Genomic DNA, 10,849 nt, shown 5'->3' on the forward strand with positions numbered 1-10,849 from the left:
TTGTGCCGCAAAACCCTGCAAACTAAAGATTTTAAAAACATAACGCGCCCCCCTTTTTGTACTAAACTCCAATAAATTTCATACAAAAAGAGTCTTTTTTTATTTGTTTTTACGCAAAAACAGGCTTTTAAAAAGCTCAAGCTGACCACAGTGCAGACAAATGATAAAGAGTGGCGCTGTTGTTGCATTTAGCTCGGTCTCGGTGGACGCCAGCGGCCCAGGTTCCGACGGCGAGTTTCCCAACTGAGTGTTTTAGTAACGTTGCCCCCATGTTTGTTTACCAAATCAGTACGTGTTTGGACCTTGACCCTGCCTGACGTGTCTTCTCTTCCGGGGCATTCCCGCCCTTGGGCTCCGCCGGTCCTCGCCTCACCACTTCGTCATGTGAGACCTCGTCTTTTCCGCAGGCCCACGTAGGCCCTGCGCTCCTTTTTATTTTCATGGGTGGCCGTCATTTACTCAAAGGGCTTTCTTCTCGCGTGGACCATCTCCCCGCCTCGGGCTTCGGCTCTCCCCACGGAAGCAATTGCTCGACCCTGAAGGTTGCTCAGACCGCCAAAAGAACAACAAAAAACGCGGCTGCAAAAAAAAAAAAAAAAAAGTTAGAAGAATTTTTGTGTTCTTTGGGAAACTCCACTGGGCGCAAAAAAGAAGTAAAACGAAGAAGCCAGCTGGCTGGGTGGACAAAAACAGTGCGCTGCGAGTGCAGTATGGGAGGGCCCCTGAAAAAGGACCAAGCAGGAAGTAAAGTTTCACCTGGTGGTTCTTGGCCCGCTCCTTGGAGTCGTTCTCAAACACTCGATCGGGGCCGGACAATAGTAGATGGCTGTGCTGGTCGGAGGGGTGCTGAAGGTTTGGCAGACAAGAACAAAGTCATACGATGCCAAAAGTGACGTCCAAAGGTGTGGTCAACAGGGAAATAATGGAGTATTTATATAACGAGAACAGAACTTGGTTGCAGGGGGTTGTCGCGCTTCTGCGTGTTGCCGCTCGTAGCAACCAAACGTCGACGTGATGCGCCTCAGCGCCAAGTGCCCACCGCGCACGGTGGGTGCTCAAAGTGCTGGCCGCACAAGACAAAGCTACACGGACCGGCGGACCGCGGGAGATGGAACCCGAGGGTCCGCGCACGAGTCCGTTCCAACTCAACTCCTCCTGGCTTGCCAGGGGGTTAAAAGAGCGCGCCGACACTGGGCCTGACTTCAACGAAATTTGAAATATTCCCGTCGTGTTCAAAAATAGGTTGAATATGATTCCAATATCTGTAGATGACAATCGCACGTTTGTATTTTGATCCTGGTGGCTGTATTTTTCGTTATAAATGGCCCACTCTGGCAAGCGCTCGGAGAAGGCCCAGCTTAGAGCACGTGACATCCAACGCAATCGTGACGTAGGTCGTCTCAAGACGAGCGAAGCTACGTGAGGCTGACGTCCAGAGGATGGCCTAGTCGTTCCAGCCACCGAAGCGGCTGCCTTTGTACGAATTTTGAGTGACGGGTTAATCTTCTATAATCTTCTAGGGGGACAATAGCGACTCCTGCGACACACAAAAGGGATTCTCGGGAAGAGGGGAGTTCCTCGTTCCCCTCTTCTCTCGTCGTAGCCGGAGGCGAGACAACCTCCGTCACTAGCTGTCAAGGTTCCTAGACGAGCATTACAAACGAGGCGTTAGCGACATCCACCAGGTGCTCTTTGCTAATCGTTTAATTCGTTTTAAAATTCCTTTTCGAGACTTTTTTTAACAAGATATTGGTATGTTCCCTATGATACTGCTCTTTTGAACACATATAGACCAAAAAATGAGCGCCGAAATTTCGTTGTAGTATCCCTTTAAACAACCGTATTGGTCCCAGTGCCAGCGAACATCCCACCAATCTCGGAGAGGCCGTGGAGGCTCATCTTTTTCCTTTCCGCCGGTTGTAAACTATGCCCCGCGGGCATTCCCCAATCTCCCGACCCAGTGACCTTGCCCGCAAGGGCTCTTCTCACGCCCACTTGGGGGGCGGCGACTTGCTTACTTTACCACGCCAAGACTCTTGACTCTGCGGTTAGCGGGACTCGCGACACAAAGCACAAAGACCGATGCCGCCTTCCGAAAAGTCGTCGAAGCGGCGCCCCTAATTGGAAAACACCAAGGCCGGCGGGGCCTAAAAGCTATTACCGCTCGAAGGGAATCTTTCCCGCCATCCCTACTCAGGGGAAGAGAAATCTCCATGATAGTGCTATGCAGGCCACAGGCGCCGGCTTTTACTTTTTCTCCCCATTTTCTCGGAGTTGCCGCGTCGTCCGCGGTTTCCTGACACTTTGCTTTACTTCGTAATTTTTTTCTGGAATTTCACGGACGAAGGTTGTGCCGCGATTCGGTGAATAACCAGCCGTAACAAAAACAGCGCCACGTGCTTGCCCTTAGCCAAATACGTGGCTTGGCGGAGCTGAGCCACAACGGGAACACAGGGGGGAGGGAGTGGGGGGTGCAGGCATTTTTCAGTACGCACGCACGGGGACTCAGCATATTGCCCAGCACCCCCCTTGAAATGTCAGCGGGTGCTCAAGCCCCCGTTGCCCTCCCCGGTTCCGGGGTCCCTGGTCATGTTTGTTAATGAGTCAGGCCTCTGATCAGTAATGAGGAGCTCTTGCGCGGTATTCTGTAAACAGTAACGACGAAAAAGAAAAAAAAAACAAAAAAAAACGTACTCTCTCTTCCCCCCTTCCCCCCCTCCCCCCTCCCTTCTTCTTTCGCCGCTGGACGCTGGGTCAAGCTCGTTTCTGGACTGCGAGTGCCGCAAGTTACGAATACAGTCATCAGAGTAAAGTAAAACGCTCTGCTCCAGAAGCACATGCGGCTTCACGCATGTACATTGCACTCGCAAAACATAACCACACGGCGTCGAATCTTGGTCGGTATCCAAGAGTGCGAAGGCACAGAGACGCAGCCCTTCGGCGAGCCAAGGAAGCTTTGATCACGCCGTGAGACCGGTGAACCTTGCTTTCGACGAGTTTTACCTTTTTCCTGCGGCACTGTGCTTTTGTAAAAATTCCCATATCTTCTTAACGGAAGTCTCAACGCGTACACGGAGTCTAAAAAAAAGCTTCTTCGGCGAATGATGACAATCGAGCAGAAAACGGGGTTTCAGCACGGTGCCACCTGGCTCTGCAACGCTAGCAGAATCGTAGAAGCTTTTAAAAGTAAACATTTGACAGAGATCTGTCTGGTTGGGAGTAATTAATATTAAAAAATTCGAACACCAACCAAGCCCTTCTGTAGGGACCCAACGTTTCAAGGCCAATTCGGCCTCTTCTTCAGGGGCGACTACGGCTATGGCCGTTGAGGAGCAGTGTCCTTTTCTTTTTCTTCTACGGCGTGTGTCTGGTCTTCTTCTTCTACGGCTCTGCCTTTTTCAATAATGTGACGAAGCCCATTCACATAGGCGGATGGTAAAGCCCCTAGAGATCTGTTGATGTTCTGTGGCGTTGTTTGAATGTGCCACGATTCTAGGAACAGTCTTTTTCGAGGATTTGTCTCAACGTCAACGATGCATGCGTTGTCGAAGTCAATGCGATGGTCCTTGACGTCGCAGTGCTCAGCAACCGCGCTACGCTCGTGATCGAATTTGCGCACGTCATTTTTATGTTGACGGATTCTCTCTCTAAAGTTCTTCGTTTCTCCGATGTATGAGGCCGCGCAAACCCCGCACGGAATCTTATATACAACGCCTTGGGCCCTTTCTTTACCAGGGCGATCTTTTGGGCGTGGCATGAGTCGTCCAAGGGTAGACACAGGTTTGTGCGCTAGTTGGATACCTTCTTTCGCAAGCACACGTGCCAGTGCCTCGCTTGTTCCGTTGATGTAGGGAACGCTGATGCGGGAGGTTGGGCGGAAATTCGCACTTAACTGTTGCTGCACGTGTCGTTGGTTTCGGCCTACACGGCGGGCAACGCGATGGATGAAGCTGCTCGTGTAGCCGTTTTTCTTAAGGTCAGCAATGACGGTTCGTTCCTCCTTTCTTTTGTCCTCTTCTGATGAGCAGATGGTCTTTGCCCTGGTTAAGAGTGTCCTGACCACCGACGCCTTATGATTGGCTGGGTGGTTGGATTGAAACTGGAGGTAGCGTCCAGTGTGCGTCGGTTTTCGGTATACAGAGAATTTTAGCTGTTCCTTTTGCCGTTTTACTAGCACGTCCAGGAAAGGTAAGGTTCCGTCCTTTTCGCGCTCCACAGTGAACTGGATGGCAGGCTCGATGGTGTTGAGATGCGCCAGGAATTTGTCCACTTCAGATTTTGCCAGGACGCAGAAGCAGTCATCTACATACCGCAAGAAAATCTTGGGTGGTGTAGATAATGACTGCAGTGCCTTCTGTTCAATAGCTTCCATGCAGAGGTTTGCCGTGGTGACAGAGATGGAAGCACCCATCGCGGTTCCACTGGTCTGCTTGAAGAACTCCCCCCTAAAGCTGAAATATGTACTGTCGAGGCAGAGCTCAAGGAGGCGGCACAGTTCATCGACGCTGAGGTTCGTTCTGTCGCTGAGGTTTTTGTCTTTTTCTAAAGCGTTCCTAGCCGTGACGACTGCCAGGGGAACAGGAACACTTGTAAAAAGCGAGATGACGTCGAACGATACCATGGTGTCCTCAGCGCTCAACTTTAATAGTGCAACCTTCTCTACGAAATCGCTGGAATTGCGCACATAGACTTTACCACCTCGCCACTTCGTGCTCTTTCCAACTATCTTCATCGCACCTTTTCTCCTCTTGTGGGAAATACGACGACCTATGTGCGCAATTCCAGCGATTTCGTAGAGAAGGTTGCACTATTAAAGTTGAGCGCTGAGGACACCATGGTATCGTTCGACGTCATCTCGCTTTTTACAAGTGTTCCTGTTCCCCTGGCAGTCGTCACGGCTAGGAACGCTTTAGAAAAAGACAAAAACCTCAGCGACAGAACGAACCTCAGCGTCGATGAACTGTGCCGCCTCCTTGAGCTCTGCCTCGACAGTACATATTTCAGCTTTAGGGGGGAGTTCTTCAAGCAGACCAGTGGAACCGCGATGGGTGCTTCCATCTCTGTCACCACGGCAAACCTCTGCATGGAAGCTATTGAACAGAAGGCACTGCAGTCATTATCTACACCACCCAAGATTTTCTTGCGGTATGTAGATGACTGCTTCTGCGTCCTGGCAAAATCTGAAGTGGACAAATTCCTGGCGCATCTCAACACCATCGAGCCTGCCATCCAGTTCACTGTGGAGCGCGAAAAGGACGGAACCTTACCTTTCCTGGACGTGCTAGTAAAACGGCAAAAGGAACAGCTAAAATTCTCTGTATACCGAAAACCGACGCACACTGGACGCTACCTCCAGTTTCAATCCAACCACCCAGCCAATCATAAGGCGTCGGTGGTCAGGACACTCTTAACCAGGGCAAAGACCATCTGCTCATCAGAAGAGGACAAAAGAAAGGAGGAACGAACCGTCATTGCTGACCTTAAGAAAAACGGCTACACGAGCAGCTTCATCCATCGCGTTGCCCGCCGTGTAGGCCGAAACCAACGACACGTGCAGCAACAGTTAAGTGCGAATTTCCGCCCAACCTCCCGCATCAGCGTTCCCTACATCAACGGAACAAGCGAGGCACTGGCACGTGTGCTTGCGAAAGAAGGTATCCAACTAGCGCACAAACCTGTGTCTACCCTTGGACGACTCATGCCACGCCCAAAAGATCGCCCTGGTAAAGAAAGGGCCCAAGGCGTTGTATATAAGATTCCGTGCGGGGTTTGCGCGGCCTCATACATCGGAGAAACGAAGAACTTTAGAGAGAGAATCCGTCAACATAAAAATGACGTGCGCAAATTCGATCACGAGCGTAGCGCGGTTGCTGAGCACTGCGACGTCAAGGACCATCGCATTGACTTCGACAACGCATGCATCGTTGACGTTGAGACAAATCCTCGAAAAAGACTGTTCCTAGAATCGTGGCACATTCAAACAACGCCACAGAACATCAACAGATCTCTAGGGGCTTTACCATCCGCCTATGTGAATGGGCTTCGTCACATTATTGAAAAAGGCAGAGCCGTAGAAGAAGAAGACCAGACACACGCCGTAGAAGAAAAAGAAAAGGACACTGCTCCTCAACGGCCATAGCCGTAGTCGCCCCTGAAGAAGAGGCCGAATTGGCCTTGAAACGTTGGGTCCCTACAGAAGGGCTTGGTTGGTGTTCGAATTTTTTAATATTAATCGTAGAAGCGTATGCACTTGGGCTAGTTGGTGATCCATGTATGTGAGGTTAAAAGCGCTAAAAACAACGGACAAGTGAAAGAAACGTACAACACAGAGCGCTCTGTGTTGTACGTTTCTTTCACTTGTCCGTTGTTTTTAGCGCTTTTAAGCTCACATGCTAGCAGAACCGCAATTTTTCGACGAGCAAGATGGCCGTCCGGTGGCTTCACTCTCTCGCGCTGTGCGCTGCAGCGGCCAAGCGGAGAAGATAGGTAGCGAGAACTTTTGACACTAATTTTGCCTAACGTTTTCCTAAAAACAAATTTGGGTTTTTAAAACAATTTGAATAAGTTTAAAAGCTTTTTCGGGTGTCCATCATGGACCAACAGCAACAATCACGTGTTTCTTTTTGTGTTTTGAGCGGCATTTTTCTATGTGTCAAAATCGCGAGCAGTGTCAGTTGCCCCGAGTGATCTGTGCCAAAAAGGGAATCTCGTGTGCTTCGCTCAGGAGATTAGAGATACAAAAATAGCTCGACATTCGGCCAGAGACAACGTTTTGTGAGGACGGTGCTGTATTGCTGCGCGATAGCCCTTGTTTACTCGTCTCGACGCCTGTGACGCTGCGCTTGCTGCGCTTTTGAAACTCAAGATGTTGCCCCGACTTTGTGCACTCGTCGTTTTCTTTGGATTAGCAACTTGCAAAACTTGTCCCGATCGTACGCCCTGTCAGAAAGGTATGTTATGATTTACCTCTTCCGTCACATTCATTTTCTTAAAGTATACTTTTTGAATTTTCTAGTATGGCTGTGTGCGAAGTACTTTTTAAAAAATCTCTATCAAAACCAGTTTATGAGCGTGTAATAATGAATAGTCTGATTAGAGGCAGAAGCTGCCACTGATCATGTGTATAATCAATATTCATAATCCCTCGGGGCATTTCAGTGTAGGTCGTTTCTGCGTGGACGTCTTGGTTTACAAACATTTCTGTGTGTAGGCTTTTCGGAGTAGGATGTTTTAGTGCACTTTGCTACGTGAAGCCTGCACAAGATATTTTGCACATGTAATACTTATTTCTAGATAGCACATGTTGCAAGCTGAAGGGTGGCAAGTACACCTGCTGCCCACTGCCAAATGCCGTCTGCTGTCCGGACAAGGAGCACTGCTGCCCCCAGGGTTACAGCTGTGACAACGAGACAGATGCCTGCAAACCATCTGCAAGCTCCGTCCAACCCCTCCTGCAAGCCTTCGCCAACACGAGAACCAAAGAGAACTATGTAACCTGCGGCAAGGGCGAATACCTCTGCCCGGATGACTTCACCTGTTGCAAGTCGGGGTTCGGGGTGTACAACTGCTGCCCCCTTCCCAATGCCACATGCTGCTATGACGGCCAGCATTGCTGTCCCTCCGGAACAAGCTGCGACTTGAGCAGAAGCCAATGCACACTCAATCCACAAGTTAGGCCTAAGGTCTTCTCGCTGAAGCCTGCTCATCTGTTAGGCAACATGACGCCCGGCTTCATTTTCTGCGATGACAAAACGAGGTGTGATGATACTGAAACATGCTGTCCAATATCCAAAAGTACATATGGATGTTGTCCCCTCCCAAATGCTACTTGCTGCAAAGATCTTCGTCATTGTTGCCCTCATGACTTGGTGTGTGGAGAAGGAGGTATCTGTACCAGATGGTCTGACCCCTTCACCAAGGCGACACTTGCAAAAGAGGTGGCCGGGAGGGCGACCAAGATTGTCTGTCCTGATGGGAAGTTTAAGTGTCCCGATGGCTACACCTGTTGCAAAGCCCCAGACAGTTCCTGGAGTTGTTGTCCCCTGAAGAATGCTGTCTGTTGTGACGACCACATTCATTGCTGTCCCGAAGGTTCCGTTTGCAACACCAGCAGGGGGAAGTGTCAGTCGAAGGTGAATGGTTCCCTGCCTTGGAGTTTGAAGGTCAAGGCAATTCCCATTCTGTAGGACATGTTTCCTAGATAATAGAGAGTTTTAGCAGATCATTTTTTCGCCCCGATAACAATACGTCTCTCCCTTCCGGCGGCATGCTCACGGCCGCCGGAAGGGAGAGAAGGTATTGTTATCGGGGCGAAAAAACTATCTGCTAAAACTCTTTTATAGAATGCCCTTGCTCCCTTGAGGATTGTGAATTTGCCAACCCCTTTTTGATCACTCCATTTTCTGTATTACCTAGTTTTTTTTGCTAAAAGTCTGTCTTTAAGCCTTGCTTGTTAGGCAATTGTCTCACTAAAGTGGCAATGTATTTTTTTGTAGCTAAGCCAGCCACTATGCCACACCCAAGGCCACAAGCCTCGAAAATGGTTTAGGATATAAGACTTTTACCAGAGAGTACCTTTACCCTGGGAAGGATCATTGCTCTACTTTGATTATCAATGAACTTGATCTGCTGCAATTCAATAGCATGATCAAACAAACAAATATTCAGAACTGAGTTACAGCTATATTACAACAGAATGAAACTTAACTTGGTAGACTTTAGCACTAACCTAGACTATTAAAATCTTTCACCGTTTTTTCAAAGCATTCTGTTGCTTCCTTGTTTTTCATAATGTGAGAACAATAAAAGGCATGCCTACAATTTTTACAAAATTTGTAAGCATGTGTCAGTTTGGTCTAGAGGTGTAACCTTGCCCTTGCAGTCCTTCAAGGAGTGCTAGTAAAGCACATATTGGTGGTCAAGCAAGAGCTCTAATTAAAGTGGCAGTGCAATGGTATTACAGTAATTTTTGTTATATTGTTTATCTAGGCACAAGCGAGAAAAAAAAATGTCACAGCTTCCCCCCGAAAATTGCTATTCTGCTGCGTAAGCACGAATGGAAAAACAATTAATTTGCCGATATGCAGCAACGTGTGGCGGTTAAGGGAACTGCGGTGCCACATCACCGGAGTATGCGCGGAAGTCGCCACAACCCGCCCCACTCTGCTTCTACGCTCACAGTAGTCCTGCAACAAACCGTCTTTTGTCTCAGACGCTCACTGCAACTTTTGCCGATGCTAATCCTCGAAAAGCAGAGTCACGGAGGGAGCGGCTGGAGGTTCTGAAGACAGAACCCAACGAGTGACCGGGTGGTCCCCCTGTGATGTCACTCGAAAGACAGCACGAGAGTTGAGGGGCACCTTGACCTTCCATTGGTTCCATTCTTAAAAATAAAAAATAGCGTGCGCAAGAAAAAAAATTGTTTTTGTTCTTCGTTCAATAGGTAACACATTAATTCCCACAGTCAACTGGCCAAAGTCCAAAAATCGTTGCACCACCCGTATGAAGGCACATTGCACGCCGAAAGATGTATACATTTTTTTAAACTGCCTGGATAGAGTGTAACAAACTAAAATCCTCCTCCCACCAAAAAAAAAAAATTTGCAATATCTATTACACCAAGGTGTAGTCTGGCGAGTCAGTGTGTTTGAGTGTCTTCCACAAGTTTCCATATTCTTTTTGCACCATTTTATTTATTATTTTTATGCAATATCAATGTCGCAAGATGCAATTTGGGATTAAAAGAAAGAGAAGTTGGGCCGAGCTGGTTTAACGAAAAACAGCACAAAAAGACAACAGACGAAGAACAGGAACTGACAGGACGCAGCACTGACCATCAACTAAATGTTTATCAGAAAAATACAAAACAGAAGTGATGTGGGTTTTGTTTTCTTTTCTTTTTTTTTTTTTTTAGTAAACATTTAGTGCGTAATCAGTGCTGTGTTTGGTTTGGAGTGGACTGGTTTTGAGAGGCCACAGCTAAGTTCCCGCTGTGGTCTTTTGCTTCATTCATTCGCTCGTTAGGTCCACTTTCCCTCTTTTAAGAGGAAAAGTGTCTTCTGGCACGCTTCCGTGGATTGCTGCAGGAGCGAGAGGGGAAGGAAGCTGTCGTGGCTGCATCCCAAACCGCCGACACCCGGGAAAACAAACCGGCTCTTCGAAGACAACAGTATGTGAACCGTTTCGAGGTTGGAATTTCCATCCTTTGCAGAGTCAGAACCCCTGTGCTAAATGTCGACGGATTTCGTCGAGAATCGGCATAACGACAGCAGCGATTTCGGCATCATTTTTTTTCACAGCGCATGGAGGAGACGCATGCAGGGGGCACATCTCTCTCCGCGCTCCTTCCATTCAATGGGAGTCTGACAAAAGGACTCCCCTTTTGACATTGTTAATGAGATTGACCTCAAAATAAGAGTAATTTTTGAGCCAGCATGCCTGAGCAGACAAAATCGCTCCAAACTTGAAGTGTGTCTTGCGGCATATATTGCAGAGACATTAAGGTGGTAACAGTCTTAGTATTGGAACCACATAATCTGGGTAGTTCCCTAAATTGCAGACTTTGAGCTTTTCAAAGCTACTATTAATAATTATATTCTTGTTGATTGTGCCTAATTATTTGTATTTCGTTATGATCCCCATCTGTTCGTCCACACTCTCTGTAATGCCTTCGGGCCCTGAGGGAGCAGTAAACGAAATGAAATCACACTAATTAAGTTTAGTTTTGGCAAAGGTGTACCTTTCGACAAATGTGATACATCCAGGCAGTTTTAATTTTTTTTTTTTCTTTCTTGAGCCTACAGTACTTAAAAGGATGCTGAATTGAAATCTGGATTCCACAAAACATGGC

General features: G+C 48.1%; 1 protein-coding gene across 1 annotated transcript; it reads left to right on the forward strand.

The window, feature by feature from the left end:
* Positions 1–6,624: 6,624 nt before the first annotated feature.
* On the forward strand, positions 6,625–9,418 carry LOC8025955 (progranulin). The gene is made up of 2 exons (XM_029988098.4): positions 6,625–6,950; positions 7,294–9,418. The coding sequence occupies exons 1-2, from the start codon at positions 6,866–6,868 to the stop codon at positions 8,184–8,186; spliced, it is 978 nt and encodes a 325-aa protein (XP_029843958.3). The 5' UTR covers positions 6,625–6,865; the 3' UTR covers positions 8,187–9,418.
* Positions 9,419–10,849: the final 1,431 nt, after the last annotated feature.

Source organism: Ixodes scapularis, unplaced genomic scaffold, assembly GCF_016920785.2.
Source record: "Ixodes scapularis isolate PalLabHiFi unplaced genomic scaffold, ASM1692078v2 PGA_scaffold5__190_contigs__length_132052651, whole genome shotgun sequence".
Classification (NCBI taxonomy): domain Eukaryota; kingdom Metazoa; phylum Arthropoda; class Arachnida; order Ixodida; family Ixodidae; genus Ixodes; species Ixodes scapularis.